General features: G+C 44.8%; 1 protein-coding gene across 1 annotated transcript in view; it reads left to right on the top strand.

Annotated features, from left to right (window-relative positions):
- The first annotated feature begins 1,198 nt into the window (after positions 1 to 1,198).
- Positions 1,199 to 17,199, top strand: part of spata20 (spermatogenesis associated 20) — a 292,534-nt gene continuing 276,533 nt past the window's right edge. Inside the window, 3 exon segments of the mRNA XM_052033175.1 lie at positions 1,199 to 1,331; positions 11,836 to 11,997; positions 13,050 to 13,114. Coding sequence (XP_051889135.1) covers positions 1,213 to 1,331; positions 11,836 to 11,997; positions 13,050 to 13,114 — 346 coding nt within the window. The 5' untranslated portion in view covers positions 1,199 to 1,212.

Genomic DNA, 17,199 nt, shown 5'->3' with positions numbered 1-17,199 from the left:
ATTTCAGAAGGGAAACATAATAATGACACTTGGATAGGTGCTAGAAGCACTTGGAGGGGTGGGACTTGGAGGGATATGGGCTGAATGCAGGAAATTGGAACTAGCTGGGTGGGCACCGTGGTTGGCATAGACTCGTTGGGCTGGAGGGCCTGTATCTGTGCTGTATTGCTCTATGATACCGAGGAGGGCTATTTGGTCCATCCTGAAGAGTGTGCGTCTTCAGGCTGCGTGAAGACCCACACTCAACGATTCAGGAACAGCAGCTTCCCCTCTGCCATCAGATTTCTGAATGATCCATGAATACTACCTCATTGTTCTTTTTTTTTGCACTATTTATTTATTTTGTAATCTACAGTTTTTTTTATGTCTTTTGTGCTGTACTGCTGCTGCAAAGCAACAAATTTCACGTCATATAAGACAGTGATTCTGATTCTGTCCACTGCCAGGAGAATTCCAAGCGTAAACTGGAGGAACGGAACCTCATTTCCGACTTGGAACCTTGCAGCCAAACGGCATGAACATTGAATTCTCCCACTTTAGGTAATATCCCCCCCCCCCCCCACCATGCTTCTCCTCTTCTTCCCTGTCCAAGCCTCTTTATTTCTATCTTATTTTTCCTCTCTCTTCTTACCTTTGACCCATTCCCCGGTGGATCTGCTCTCCCCTCCTCCCCTGCACCTGCCCATCACTATCTCTTACCTGCATCTACCTATCACCACCTTATGCTCACCCCGCCTCCCCTCTTTTGTCCACCTATCACTGCTCTGCTTTTCCCTCCTATATATTTGGCTTCCCCTTTTTCCTATCTTCAGTCCTGAAGAAGGGTCCTGACCCGAAATGTTGACCGCCTGCTTTTCTCCACGGATGCTACCTGGCCTGCTGAGTTCCTCCAGCACACCATAGTGTTTTTCATGGCGATTCCAGCATCTACAGTCCTTTGTTTCTCTTATTCTGATGCTCAGTCCTTTTCCCTTATTTCCCCTTTCTGTTGCAACTTCTATAGCTGGGTAATGGGAAACTTTGGGGCATTGCGTAAATTATAGGGAGACTGGGGCGAATGAGAGAGCATTAGCAAAGAGCTGGTACAGCCTCGCTGGGCCGAATGGCCCTTGTTGCCCAGCTGCAGCAGGGTTGGTTGGAGTCCCGCAGCCCCGGGGCCGAGGACCTCCACGCCAGAGGGCGCGGTGGTGGGCGCTTCCTCTGGCTGAGGCCATGTTGCGACAGCTGGGCTGCGGGAGCCGATTCCCCCTCAGCCTGCGCCGGGCGGCTTCTTCAATCCGGAGCGCAGCGGGGGACGGGCCGGGGGGCTTGAGAGCGGGAGCACGGCACAGGTAGAGCCAATGTCGAGGTCCACCGAGGGGCGGGCGTCAGGCTTCCCCGCCGAGTCCCTCGGGCGGTTTGTTATCGTTCTGTCGTTGCTTCGGCAGCGCGGCGAGGGCTCGCTGCTCACGTGGTGTCGGTGCGGCCGCGCTGCCTCCTGGGAATTGTAGTCCGGGCGCCGGCGGGGCTGGCGGAGAGCGGCTGCAGCAGGACTACAAGTCCCAGGAGCCCCGGCGCTGGCGACGCCCCTCTCCCCCTCCCTCGCACAGCTGAGGCAGATGCAGCGTTTGCTGAGCTTAACTTGTTCGAATGCAACTCCCAGCCTCTGCAAAACTCGGGGGTGAGACCCCCCCAAATGGAATTTTGCCTTTAAAAGTTTAAGACTTTGTGCAAATTGTGTGTTTATTACTTGTGCTCTTTCAAACAGGCAGCACTTTTTGCTAAATTAACATTGTTTTGCAGGATGACACTGAGCTTATGCTCTGCATTGTGGACAGACTTCCAGAATTCGGTGTTCTTGGGGCAGTCTTGGGGTTTGCACTGCTATTGAATGGCAGTGGAGACGCGAGGCCGCAGAGGCTGCAAGCTGCGGCAACACAATGTGCTGGGGGAACTCTGCGGGTCGAGCAGCGTCTGTGGGGGTGGGGGAGGAATTGTTGACGTTGCGAGTCGAAACCCTGCATCAGGACTGAGGGGAGGTGGCCAGTAGTAAAGAGGAGAGCGATGAGGCAGGAGCCCCGGGTGATGGCTGGCTGGCTGGACTGAGGAGGGGAGAAGGATGACGGGCAGCTTGCTCCAGGTAAGGAGAGGGAGGTGGGGTTGGTAGGTGAAGGCTGCTGGATGATAGGTGGAGGCAGACAAAGAGACAAAAGAAAATGAGAGGCAGATGGTGCAAGGTTGGCGGGAGGGGACTGTGAGGGTTGGAGACAAGCTGCTGGAAGGAGATAAGCAGGAACACAAAGCAGGGCTGGAATCTGGTAAGTAAAGGAGGTGAGAGTGGGAACTGTTAGGAGAGAGATGAATGGTAGATGAAACCAGAACAAGATGGGGGAGGTGGGGAGGAAGCCTGTGGGTGAACTATGTATGTAGTGGGTGGATGGAACCAAGAGGGGCCAGAGATGGATGATGGGGGTGCTGGAGGGGGACTGGGAAAGGGCAATTGAAATGGCATGCAATTGGGAACTCGGGATGGCTGTTGTGAATAGAGCGTCTACAAGACAGTCGACCACTTTATGCTTGCTCTCACAGATGTAGAGGAGGCCGCATCGGGAGCACCAAATGCAGTAGAAGAGGCTGAAGGTGATGCAAATGAATCTTTGCCTCACCTGCAGGGGCTGCGTAGGTCTCTGGAAGGTGGTGAGAGAGGAGGTGTAAGGACGTGTTATATCTGTGATGGCAGCGGAACAATCCAGGGGTCAGGGAGGGGTGGGCTGAATCGGTGCTGCTTCCTGCACCCATGTGGATCTCATTAATTTTATCACCTTTGCACAAACTTCCACCCTGTTGTCAAATTCACTTGGATCATTTCTGACACTTCTCTCCCTTTTCTAGATCTCTCTGTCTCCATCGCAGGAGACAAACTATTCACGGATATTTACTATAAACCCACTGAGTCCCACAACTACCTAGACCTCACTCATCCCACCCCCATCTCTTGTAAGGACACTAACCCTATCTCTCAATTTCTCTGTCTCAGCTGCATCAGCTCTCAAGATGAGGCCTTCCTTGCCAGGATATTCAGGAAGTCTGGTTTCCTTTCTGCTGGGGTTGATGGAGCCCACTCTCACGTCTCCTCTGTTCTCATACTTTTGATCTCACCCCACCTCCCTTCAGACAGAGAGTTCCCCTAGTCCTCACCTTTCACCCATGAACTTCCATGTCCGACATATCATCCTTTGCCATTTCCGCCAGCTACATCTCTTTACCCCTCTCTGCATACTGCAGTGACTGCTCCCTCTGTGACTCCATGCTCCACTGATCCCTCCCCACCTACCCCTCCCTGACCCCTGGCACTTTCCCCTACAATCACAGGAAGTGTAATGCTCCCTCACCACCATCCAGAGACCTAAACAGCCCTTCCAGGCGAGGCAAAAGTTCACATGCACCTCGTCTACTGCATTCAGTGCTCCCAATGTGGCCTGCATCGGTGAGACCAAGCACAGACTGGGCGACCATTTTGCAGAGCACCTATGCTCTGTCTGCAATGGCCATCCCAAGCTCCCAGTTGCAGACCCTTCCAATTCCCCTTCCCATTCCCACACTGACCTGTCTGTCCTTGGCCTACACTGACAGGATGAGGCCCAGTGCAAACTAGAGGAACAACACCTCGTGTTCCACCTGAGTAGTCTACAACCCAATGGCGTGAACATTGCATTTTCCAAATTTGGGTAACCCATCCCTCTGGTGGGTTTTCCCCCTTTGCCCCTTCCCCCTCCCTCTGAGCTTCCTTCAGTCTTGCCATTTTCGGCCCTTTCCCTCAACCCTGCATCAGCCACCTTTGACCACCCCCTCCTGATTCCATCCTCCCACTACCTACAGTTCACCCACAGGCTCCCCACCCCTCCCCTCCCCTCCCCCATTTGATTCTGGTTCCATCCTCCATTCAGCTGTCCCCTAACGGTCCCTGTTATCACCTTCTTTACTTATCAGAGTCCAGCACTGGGAGCCCTTTGTGTTCCTGCTTGTCTCTCTCCAGCAGCTGTCTCCAACCTTCACACAGCCCCGTCTTCCCCCTCGTTCCATCTGCCTCTCATTTTTATTTTAAACTTAGGGTCCCTCCAATCTATCATGCACTCCACTGTCTCCCAACTCCACCCTTCTTCCCTCCCCTACCTGGCACAACTTGCCCATCGTCTTTCACCTTTTCTCAGTCCACCAGTCACCTCGGGCTCCTGTTTCACCCCTCTCCTCTTCATACTGGCCATCTCCCCTCTCCGCCGTCAGTCCTGATGCAGGGTTTCAACCCGAAATGTTGACAATTCCTTTCCCCTCCACAGATACTGCTCGACCCACTGAGTTCTTTCAGCAGATTGTTCCTGTTGGATTGTTTATAGCAGTATTGTTTATAGCAGTGCCTCCCAGAAAGTTGACAAATCGGCTAGTTCAGAAGCTGCATCCAATTTTGGCACTGAAGATTTGTAAAGGGTTTTGCAGTGTTTGAGGTGATTCGAACACGTCCTTTTGGTTTGTTTCACAAGATGTATGCATTCGTAGAATTCTGTAGCACAAGAGGAGGTCACTAAGCCCACCGTGCCTGTTCTGGGCCTTTGAAATAACTGTCCAATTTGGCCTACTCCCTGAGCTTTGCAACAATTAAATTATTGGACATTTCTGCAAGTCTTTGCAATTTGATTGGGGTAGGTACACATAATATTAGGAGTGTCCTGGAGAAGATGCACGGACTGCACTTGATTGGATTTCTGGGGTTGTGCAAAATGACCAGGAATTAGTCATTGGCATCTTCCCCTCTTTGGAGGGGTGGGGGTGGGGGGGAGGGGAGAGAGAAAGGGGAAGAACAATATCTTTTTCAGTTGAATAACAATGAAAAGAAAAATTAATGATGTAATTTGCAGGCACTTAAAAAGAAGACAACCAGAAGATACCCGTGGGAGTGGCTGGGTGGAAGAACAGGTTGGGGGCAAATGGTTACTGCAGTGTAATTTCACGAAGAAAGGAGGAGGGTGGGTCGGACAGTGAGGTACAGTCGCACTCACCGTGGGTGGTTCTCTTTAGTGAGTGGGTCAGAAACAATTAGAGGGGTTTGGGGAGGGAGATGTGGCCATGTAGGTGGTCTGGATCTTCGACCAAACCTTATTATCTCCTCTATGTTGTTACTTCCTCTTATAAATTCTTGTGTGAAGGAGGCAATAAAGTAGTTGTTGAGTACAGTAGTTATTGTTATCTGTGTCAAGTCTGTTGTGTAAGTGAAGAGTTATCGATAACTTACTGATGTGTTTTGGGCAATGTAAATTTAGATGTTTTTGAATGCAGTATTACTGATTATCTCCCAAACCAGTCCGTACATACCCAACAGTCCCAAGTGCGTTATTATCTCTTCAATAACAAGGTGCCATAAAATATGAGGGTAGAAGATTCTGCAAACCTCCCATTAATACTGAATGACGCTGGGCAAGTGTGAAGTACTGTCATTCCTCTCCAGTCCTGATGAAGGGTCTCGACCCAAACCGTCGACTTTAATTCTCTCCATAGATGCTGTCTGACCTGCTGAGTTCCTCCACCGTTTTGTGCGTGTTACCCTAAAAGAACTGGCTGCCAAGAAAGTGAACACAATAATTATAATCATCCAAAAGTCCTTGGATCGTGGAGAAATGTCAGAGAATTGGAAAACCGCAAATTTGGGGAAATCTTCCTATTTGGGGAAAAACAGAAGCGAGGCAGAAAGTGCATTAACTGTGGACTGATTAGCCTGACGTGTATTGTTGGAAAATTATTTAGAAAGTCAAGCAGCACATCTGGAAAAATGATAATCCAAGCAGAGTCAGCATGTCTTCATGAGGGGGAAATCATGTTCGACAAATTTATTAGAGTTTCTTGAGGAAGTCTCCATGGGAGTGGAGAGCGGGGATCCAGTAGATGGCAAGTGTGATGGGGTGTTTCACAAAATAAGAGCCTATGGTGTTGGAGGGATTGTGTTGATCTGGATAGAAAATTGGCTAACAGGCAAAAGGCAATAAAGGGGTTATTTTCAGGTTGGCAACCTGTGACCAGTGGGATACCATGTGGATCAGTGGTGGGAACCCAACTGTTCACAATATTTATCACTGACTGGGAGGAAGGGAGTGAATATATAGTAGCCAAATCTGCAGATAATACTAAAATACGTGGGAAGACAAGTTGCTAGGAGGATACAAACAGCTTGCAGAGAGAGATATTGATAGGTTAAGTGAGTGGGCAAAAATCTGACCGATGGAGTGTAGTATGGGAAACTGTGAGGTGATTCGCTTCATTTAAATAGAAAAAAATTGCAGAAAGCTGCAGCAGGAAGGGAATTGGAGGTCCTCGTGCATGAAATGCAGAAAGCTTGCATGTAAATGCTGCAGATAATGGGGAATATTGACCCTCATTTCAAAGGGGTTGGGCTATAAAAGTAGCGAAGTCTTACTGCAACCCTATAACGTGCTAATGATACCACATCATGAGGACTCTGAGCAATTTTGATCCCTGTATTTAGGGAGATGTATTACTTCATTGTGGGTGGTTCAGAGAAGATTCACCTCAATCGTCTTGGGTATAGGAGAGTTGTACTGTGCGGATAGGTTTAAATGTGTTGGGACTTTATTCATTGAAATATAGAAGAATGAGAGGAAATCCCTATGAAACATAATAGGTTCTTCAGGGACTAGACAGCGTAAATGCTGAGAGCATGATTCCTATCGTGGCAGAGTCTGAGACAGTGGGGATGGGCTTGGAATAATCCATATAAGACTGAGGTGAGGAGGAATTTCTACTCAGAAGGTTCTGAATGTTTGGAACCCCTTGCCACAGAGAGCTGAGGGGGGCAGAGTCCTTGGATATATTTAAGGCTTTTAGAGAGAGAGATTTTTGATCATTAAGGGAATCCATGTTTATGGGGAAAGGGCAGGAAAGTGGATGAGGAATGGTGGATCATCCATGGTCCTGTTCAATGGTGAAACAGGTTCTACACCTACTGTTGCTGCTTGTGGTTTTCTAACCTTGAGGGTGAATGTAGGCCAGCCAGGGTGGGTAACTTCCTCATGAACAGTTCAGTGGAAATTTGGAATGCTTTTTAAAAAAAAATGCCCTTGATGCAAGACCAACAGCAAATTGAAGAAAAATTGTTATTGAAAGAATTTTGACAGGCAGAAGTTTTAAGGGTTATGGAACCAAGGCAGATAATTAATGTTCATATGAAGTTTAGCCGTGGTGTAACTGAACGATAAAGTAGGCTGCTGGATCTCCCATTCATAGGGTCGTCCGACAGAAACAGATTCCTGGGCCTACTGAGTCCATTGCCAACCATCATGTGCCTACTTACATGAATTCTATTTTATTCTCCCCTTATTCCCATTAACTCCCTCAATATTCTACCACTTGACGACACAGTAATGGCAATTTCCAATAACCAACTAACCTACCAACCCATATATCTTTGGTATGTGGGAGGAAACCTGAGTGCCCAAAGGAATGGCTCAGGCAGTCACGGGGAGAACATGCAAACTACACAGACGACACCCAAGATTAGGATTGAACCCGGGTTGCTGCAGCTGCGAGGCAACAGCTTTATAAACTGCATCACTGTGCTGCCCAGTTAAATAAAGGTGAGATCACTACAGGAGACCACATTTCACCAGGAGGAATGGTATCATTGGGTCCTAAGTCTGGCATTTGGATGCTCCAGTCCCACACCGATGTGATGGTGCATAATGATCTGCAGTTTTATCACATGCCTGTCCACTAGGACCCCCTTGGAGAAATTGGGAATGGATTATGCCAGTGACATTCATGTCCTGAGAATGAATGAAGAAGTATCTTACTCCACTAGCTGAAAAGATCACTTGCAAGATTGTGGCAGTGCAGTGCTCCATAGAACCTGCCCACTCGTGTAAGATCCAACAAGCTAAATTAGTCAGTGCCCATAGTTCATGCACTGAAGTAAGAGCTGTATCATTGAATTAACAACAGCTTTTTATAACATGACTCCATCGAAACACCACCGGCACTTTCAGTAAATTGTGGAGATACCTGGTAGCCTCATTGTCTCAGGACACCACTTTGGCACAATTAAGTGGAGCAAATGTGTTAGCTTCTCAAGTTTGGTCTTGTTTTATTTTTGTGAGACGTTTGGTTGCGTGATATCATAACCAGAGGTACGACCTCTGTATCTCAACTTAGATGTTTGTGTTTTGCCCATATGGACCTCAGTCTCTCTGCAAGTGGACATATTGAGCAGCTATCAGGCTTTCTATAAATTGCTGGCTGCTCTCCCTCACAGTGGAGTGAAAGACACAACATTTCATTTTGTTCAATGTGTATAATTTATCTTTGAATAATAAGGCGGATGTTATCGGCTTTGTCATAGTGGCTGGGACTCTTACATCTGTGTCAAGAGATTGTGGGATTGACTCTTCCAGCAGAGGTCAGGGCAGAATGTGTAGACCCTTTTGAGGGAGTACTGTACTACCAGAGGTTCTGTGCTTTGGATGAGATGAGAAACTAAGAACCCCAGTTCTCTTGGGTGATGTACAATATTCCACGGCACTCTTTCACAGAGAAGCAGGTGAGATCTCTGTACTCCCCAGGCTCACATTTACCTTACAAGTAAAATCCATAACAGGAGTGGTCTGGTCATATGTTTGTGGGGGCTTGTCACCTCAACTGTAGTGTAAAATTGACTATACTTGCCAAGTAATCTGGCAGCTGCAAAGTACTTCAGGATATGCTAAGTTTGTGAAAGGCACTACAGTGAAAGCTTCAGAATCAGAATAAGAATCAGATTTATTATCACTGACATTAGACCAATCACAGAGCTTTGTCTTTTTTCTTCCTTTTTTTTCCTCTTTTGGTTAATGCAGGACATGCCCAGCCAGACCTACTGGGATTGTCCTCCTGCTCTGCATTTCACAACTCCCACATTCTTTTGTCTACGTTCTCACTCCCTAACTGCTCTCGTTCACTCATTGATCAGATAACCCCGTTTACAGCTTATCCCCATTATTACCCAGTTGTACCCTATCAGAGACACCCCGCTCTTCCACCTCCCCTTTGCAAGCTCGTTTTGTCTCCGTTTCAGTTCTAACGAAGGGTCTGTGACCTGAACCATTAACTCTGCTTCTCTTCCCACAGATGTGGCCTGACCCGCTCAGTATTTCTGACACGTTCTGTTTTAGTTTTAGATTTCCAGCATCTGCAGTTCTTTTTTTATTTTCACAGTAAAAGTTTGGTTATCTGGTAGTTCAGCAACCAGCACTTCAGAGGGAGTTGGTGGGCTGACACCAGGTTAATTGGCATTTTTGATTAACCAGTACCTGTCAAGTCCAGGCTCTGCTGATTAATCACACTTCATAAAATTCAACTTCATTTCATGCTGTCCTCCATCAGTAGATTGTTTTAATCTTAAAAATGACCCCTTTGTCCTGATTTCTTCATTTCAACACAAACTCAGAGTTATCCTTTTAATGGACTTGATCGGCTTCATAAGTTTAAAACCAACTGTTGCAGGTACATGTTGGAAGCACAAGTCAGCACTCAGAATGTGTTCTCTCTGCAGCTACCTTTGTTTTGAACTGTCTTTACGGCCTTCCTGTTTGAAAGTCCTCACCTCTTGCTCAATATTTTGCTTCCAGATTTTACCTTGTGATTTTGTGGGAGATCAAATAGTTTCTAACCCATCACTCAGGAGTTTCCTCTGAGGAACTGTTTATTATCATGGACATCTTTCACCAAGATTGCAATCTCATTATCTTGTTAAATCACAGAACTTAGAACAAGTTTGACCAAATCCATTCCATGGAAAAGTGGTTAAAAGGTCCCAAAGTATGACCACTGAATGTTGACAAATGCTTCTTTAGCCCAGAGATAGACAGGGATGGGTAGTCTCAAATGTGCAATCCCAGAAATTATAGGCCAGTGAGCCTTCCAGCAGTGGCAGGGAAGTTGTTGAAGATTCTGAAGGACATGATTTATGTTTACTTGGAAAGGCAGGGACTGATTTGGAGGAGTCAGCATGATTTTGTGCAGGAGAGATCATGTCTCACAAATCTGATTCAGCATTTTGAGCAGGTAACTAAGAAAATTGATGAAGGGAGGCATGGTTTCTTTGGACTTCAGTAAGGCCTTTGACAAGATCCTGCATGGTAGGCTGGTCCAGAAGATTAAGGCACAAGGGATTTGAGGTGTGCTGGCAAACTGGATCCATCGTTGGCTTGGTGATGGGACTCAGAGGGTAGTGGTGGATGGGTGTTTTTTGGACTAGAAGTCTGTGACAAGTAGTGTACTGCAGGGATCAGTGCTGGGACCTTTTGTTTTTCATAATATATACGTATAAATGACGTGGAAGACAACATAGGTGGTATGGTTAGTAAGTTTGCAGATGACATGAAAATTAGTGGCGTTGCAGAAAGCCAAGAAGGTTGTCTAAGGATAGAGTACGATATAATTCAGCTCAGAAGTTAGGTGGAGCAGTGGCAGATTGAGTTAATCCAGATGAGTGTGAGGTAATGAACTTTGGGAAGTCAAATACTGCTAGGACATATAGAGTAAATGGCAGGGACCTTAGGAGCGTTGATCTTTAGAGGGACCTTATGGTACAAATCCATAGTTTGCTGAAAGTGGCAACACAGATAGACAGGGTAGTGAAGAAGGCATTTGGTATGCTTGCCTTCGTTGGCCGAGGCATTGGGTATAAGAGTTGGGATGTCATGTTACGGCTGTACAAAACATTGGTTAGTCTGCACTTGGAATATTGTCTAGAGTTCTGATCGTTACACCATAGGAAGGATGTGGTAGCAATAGAGAGAGTGCAGGAGAGATTCACCAGGACATTGCCTGGAAAAGAGGGCTGCAGTTATAAAGAGAGATTGGATAGGCTAGGTTTATTCTCACTGGAACGTAGGAGGCTGAGGGGTGAACTTAAACGTTTATAAAATCATGAGGGGAAAAGATAGGATAAATGATGTTTTTTTTTCCCCCAGGGGAGTCTGGAACTAGAGGGCACAGGTTTAAAGTGAGAGAGGAGAAATTTAAAGGAGATCTGAGGGGTAATTTTTTTTCACACAGAGGATGGTGAATATCTGGAACGAACTGTCGGAGGAGATGGTAGAGGCAGATATGATTACAGTGTTAAAAAGGCACTTGGACAGGTATTTGGGTAGGAAAGGAGTAGAGGGATAGGGGCCTCTGTGGGCAAATGGGATTAGCTTAGATAGGCATCACAGTCTGAATGGATGAGGTGTGGTAAAAGGGCCTGTTTCTGTGCTGTACAATTCTATCATTTGTAAGGGGAGAATTTCTGATGAGAAAGCTGGAAGTGCTGGTTCTTTGATCAGATGTCCATTCAAAAGTTCATCTGCTTGATGTCTCCCATTCCAGCAGGGAGGACCCTGGAATTAGTTGTAGCTACTACTGGGGCTGGAAATCTTTGTATTGTGGTGGTGGGGATTGAGAAATGGGGGTCTGATCCAAAGGTTAGCTCGGGGATTGAGGGGAAACAATCCCTGAGCACTTTAAAGAGACCTTCCTTTACTCCAAAGCTTTCCTTGCCTTTGGGGACTACTGAGGTTCTTGTTTCCTGACGATTTTTTCTCGCCAGATGGATTAAATATGGAACATTATAATATTTAAATGGTCCCCCTGTGATGATGAACAGCTTTATTGTCTGTACCCTGCCCTTATAGGAAGGCTGACATTTGATTTGATATCTTAAGAATGTTAACATTTTATCTGATCCCAAATGACCTTATTTTTGGTGGAATGCACTTCAATATATTTGGCTACTATCATCAATCATGGAAACATATTTTCTGCTTGAATCAACAGGAACCATCCCAGGAGAAGTCTTGTCAGGACAATTTTTATAACCATGGCAACAGGAGGCAGTGAGGAGCCACCATCTTCACTGGGCCAAAAGAAGCACACCAACCGGTTGATCCATGAGAAGTCCCCCTACTTGTTGCAACATGCACATAACCCTGTGGACTGGTAATCAAACAATGCTTTCTAAGCTTCAGTGGAAGTGGTTGAAAATTATGTCTGAAGTGTTGGGAGTTTCTTTTTCTGTAATCTTATTTGTGATTATTCTGCACATCTGCATTGAAGAGTTGCCTGCTCTGTGGACCAAACCTCTCCCTATTCAGTTCCTTTGTACAGGATAGCAACTGATCAAACTTTTTTTCAATCACTTGAGTTGTATGTCACAAGAGGTTAAGCCCTCTCTCAGTCTACAGTACAGCGACACAAGTCTGTTCTAAACTGGAAGAGACAAAATGGAAGAGCTTGTCAGTTTTTTCTCCACCACCCATGTCATACCTGTGGATGCAGTGTTTTTTACTTTATAGAGAGCCACTTTGTGCATGTTGTTTTGATTGCAGTTGTTCTCGTTACTTGTAGATTAACTTAGTGAGTAGATGAACAAGACACATTAGAGAGCTGCCTGTTGTCTCGTATGGTATTGGCTCATTGAGGAATTAATTTTACATTGTGTTTCTTGCATGATGGTCTCCCCCTACATCTGCTGGATGTGACAGTAGTGGATTTTGAACTGTGGCTTGCACACCAGTATGGTGGATAAATACATTAGGACCAATTTAGGAACAAAGGAGTTGTTGAAAATAAAGTCCAAGGCCATAAAGCTTGCCTTTCATTATCCTGGCAGTTGTGTGATAAACTGCAATGGAGCTGTTAACAAATCACAGAAGTTAACCTGCTAATCTGTGTTCAACACAGATACAAGGCAGGGAAAAGCACAGTGATGGAGAGCTGTGTGAGCCATGGATTAAAACTTGTCCCTTCTTCTCTACATCCATCACATACAGAGAAAGATACTTGTCCTTGGCCTTCTGTGCTAAACCTGTGATAAAGTAATAGATGCATATTATACATTGTTCCTAAAACTAAAGTCCATTGAGATGTAATGTATGTACTACATTATGTGTTTTGGCTTTGCAAATTCCTCCCCCATGTCTCGCACTACTTGAATATTATATCCTGAAATGTTAAATTCACCACTGTATAATCACTCTGTTTCATTCTAGGTATCCATGGGGACCAGAAGCTTTTGCCAAAGCAAAGGCAGAAGACAAGCCAGTCTTTCTATCAGGTACAGCCCAGGTCAAGCTACTTTTTTTTTCTTTTCCACATGTCAAGCTTTGAACATCCTTCACTGAGCAAATCACCACCTCCCTCCACACACAAGTCTCAATTTATCCTTTGCCAACCAGCTTTTTCTCTGTCTCCTGATCCCCTGGACTTTGCCTTGGTCTTGGATGGCACACTTTCCTTTTCAGCACAGTAAAGGAACGATTGTCCTGCTGTTCATCAACCATACAGCGAGCCTTTACTGTTGTCCTACAATCTCCAGGCTTGTAGTATATCATAATTTTGGATAGCACTATGCGATATTACTGTTACACAACACTACCTAGTATTAAATAAAAATAAAAAATGCACTAAACATCTAGCAGGTGAGACAGCATCAATTTAAAGGGGAGCAGTGTTCACTTTTCAGAGTTCTGACAAAGGGTCTTTGATGTGAAATGTTAACACTGTACCTCTTTCCACAGATGCTCCCACAATTTCTATGTTTATTTCAGATTTCCATCATTTGTGGTGTTTTGATTTTCACTCCCTAGTGTTACATATGTGTATGTATAAAGAAGATTCAGTTTGCCATGGCTGAAGAGTCGATAAGCAGAGCTCACAGATCGAAGGTGATTGTAAAGTTAAGTCAAGACAATATTTTTCATGTAAGGTGAGATTAAGATTTTGAATGCAGCACCTGACAGTTTTAGTAGGAGATTTCAAAGTAATTGGATAAATATTTTAAGGATAAAAAAAATGCAGGAATATGGGGATAAAGCAGGACAGTGGGGCTAACAGAATAACTCTTCCCAAGATCCAGTACAGACATTGCTTGCTAAATGGCTTCCCCGTGTTATAGACTTGTCTTCTTCTACATAGTATTCCATAGTGCTGCACAGTACGACTTAGTTGAAGGTAAAACAGTGGAGATAAAGAACAAAAGTCTTCAGTAAAGGACAGTAAATTTTTACAGAATCTTTATTATTTGTTGGAATCCACTTTCCATTATAACCTATTTTGTAAAGCCTAATGCGTGAAATGTGAAAGATGATGGATGGTTATGGATTTTCTGGCTCCTTTCAGCATGTCTCACACGATAGTGATCCCTTGTGCTTCATAATATTCGCATTCCCCTGGCCATCCTGTGTTTGTTTGAGGAGTGAAAAAACATAGAAATTCCGACCTATATGAGGAGCACCTAAATAATCAAAGGCTGTGCTGTCATCACCAGTTGAATGACGTACTTCCACCCCAATGGGAGTGTTGCTTGTTTCCTGAGTTTTGTTGAAATAATGAATTGAGGAGATGAATAATTTAAGCATTATTTTATCCTCTGTACTATTTTTCTCAATAATAATAAATACATAATGTATCAACAGCATTTTTATTTTCTGAAGTAATTTAACCTTTCAATCTGTAAAAGATTCTATTGGAGTTGAAGTTTACTTACAGTGACACAGAGGGAGGCCATTCATCCCATTAAATCCATGCCGGTTCCCAACAGAGATATCCCATCAGTTCCATTTTCCCTTCCTTATTTTGCCTGTACCTTATTGCCTCTCATTTACCTATCTATTCCCCTTTAATTATTTGGTCACATAGGGGATAACATATGTAGGTAGTCAGTTAACCTCCCAGCATGTTGATGGGATGTGGGAGGAAATTGGTGGGAGCTCATCCAGCGATGGGGAGAACGTGCAAACTCTGCACTGGCAGCTGCTGAGGTCAGGTTCAAACCCACGTCCTTGAAGCTGACTGCTGTGCCACCAGGCCACTTTAATGCTTAAGGTGTAGAAGTTTGATGCCACAGAGTGCTGTGGGACTGCAGTTTTATGGTGCACAGTCTGGAATTCTCTATTTGGAGGGTAAGTATTTGAGTATAATTACTGTTTTCGCATCAAAGATTCCCCTTGGGTTGCAATAATTGATGCTGAATTGAATTCTAACTCGCTGTGCGAGCATTGTACCCGTTAATTGTGTTCAGTTCCAATGCACTGAGCACCACATTGACTTTGCCCCTGTGGTTTGCACACACTTTCATTGCTGCCATGCAAAACCACTCAACTGTAGGATGTACTCTCTTTGTAAAATGAATGCTATAATTCTTTTCAGAGATAGACCAGAGGTTTGACACAAACAGATGCCAGGTGATCACATCTGCAGGGAAGCCCCCAACCAGAGTTGGCAATTCTTGTGTTTTCACGGTACCCATTCTAACCCTTCTAAAAACCATAGAACATCTTAAATATGGGAGGAAGTGACCTCTCTGGTTTTGGCAAATTTTCAGTTAGAGCAACAGTGGGAAGCTGTCAAAGCCTTACCACCCTTCCAGGAGCTTCAAATCCACAGCCCTGTGCTGAAGTACAGCCCCGGTTAGTTTATATTGATAAAGTGATAAAAAGGGTCAAGGTCTGTTGTGCAGGATGTTAGTTTGATGGGGAAAAAATATTGGAGGAGATCCAGTATTTCAACATTAGCAGACAAAGGATAGTAGCAATAAAAGATAAACATTTGCAGTCTTGGGATGACTTAAGACACTTTATTGCCAATGAAGCACTCTTCAAAACCTATGAAATGTGACAGATAATTTGCACACAGCTAGGTCTGGTAAACAGCAGTTCAGTGATAAGCAGATAATCTATTCCATAGATATTTGCTGAGGGAAAAAAAGGAATGTGCAGGATGGTTCATCTGTCCTTTGAAATAGTGCTGTGGTGTTGTTCAAAGATATTAAGAAAGGCAAAAGGTTTAGGGGCTCGACAGAAAGACATTCAATACTGCACACTCATTTGTTACTGTACTTTCGTGCTCAAATCTCTGGAGTGTAGCTTGAAAAGCTGATGCTGAGACCTACAAACATTTGTATTTATACAGGGCTTTAAATTTTGTAAAATGAGTGCTTAACAGGAACACTAACAATCTCATACAACCTCACAATGAGATATTAGTACAAATATCCAATAGCTTGGTCAAAGATGTGTGCTTAGGAGGTATCTTAAAGGAAGAATGTGAAGTAGATGCAGAGAGATTTAGGGTGGAAATTGTAGAATTTAGCACTATAGCAGCTGAAAGCTTAGCACTCGTGGGGAATGATTCAATTCAAGGATGGTCGAGAAGCTAGATTTGGAGGGACGCATGCTGAAGGAGTGATCTTAAAAGCAAGGATGAGAATTTCGAGTTTCAGATGTTTCTTAACTGAGAGCCAGTGTAACCACAGAGCAGGGCTAACGGTGAATGGGGTTTGTTGTGAGGCAAGACGTGAGTAGCAGAGTTCGGGATGACCTGGGGGTTTATTCGGAGCAGAATCTGGGACATCAGACAAGAGTGCATTGGAAGAGCTGAGTCTATAGGTAACAAAAACATGGCAGAGGATTATGGTGGCAGATGAACTGAAGGGGGGAAGAGATGTTCAAGGATGTAATTGACAATTTTAGTGATGGCTCATAAATGCGATCTGAGGTTCATTTTGGACTCAAACACACTACAACTGTGCAAGGGGACAAAAGACTATGGCTTTGGTCTTCCTAGTACTTAGTTGGAGGGCAAATTTCTACTCATCTGGCGCTGTATGGGTGGCAAACAGTTGGACAGTTTACAGAGAAGGGAGGGCTCAAGAGAAATGGTGGTGAGAGAGAGCTGGTGTTTTCAGCATCTATGTAGAACGTAACAACATATTTTCAGATATTGTCCAAGGGACTATGTGTGCATTTGAAGGGGAAAGCTACGGAGGAGAGATCCTTGGGAGGACACCAGAGGTATTCCTGGGCACGTGGGGAGAGAAACTGCCGAAGGTGGTGATCTTACAAGTCTGAATGGATAGGAATAGGACCAGGGACTGACCTGTTATTCCAGCCAGCTGAACAATAGCAGAGAGGGGTTGGAGGAGGGTTGCACAGGCAGCTATACCAAAAGCTGCAAGCCGGTTGAAAAGGATGGAGTGGGATAGATCACAGAGGATGTCAAGATAAGCATTTGATGTCTGTTTTGCAAGGTATACTAGATATTTCTAAATATCTCTTGATGATCATAATTAGAAATGATTGTAAATAAAATTATTAATAAAAAATGGAATAACTCATAACCCCATTAAAATTATTTAAGTTT

This window comes from Pristis pectinata, chromosome 18 (assembly GCF_009764475.1).
Source record: "Pristis pectinata isolate sPriPec2 chromosome 18, sPriPec2.1.pri, whole genome shotgun sequence".
NCBI lineage: Eukaryota > Metazoa > Chordata > Chondrichthyes > Rhinopristiformes > Pristidae > Pristis > Pristis pectinata.
Note: the sequence above shows the minus strand (reverse complement) of the source record. Positions and strands in the feature narration are given on the sequence as shown.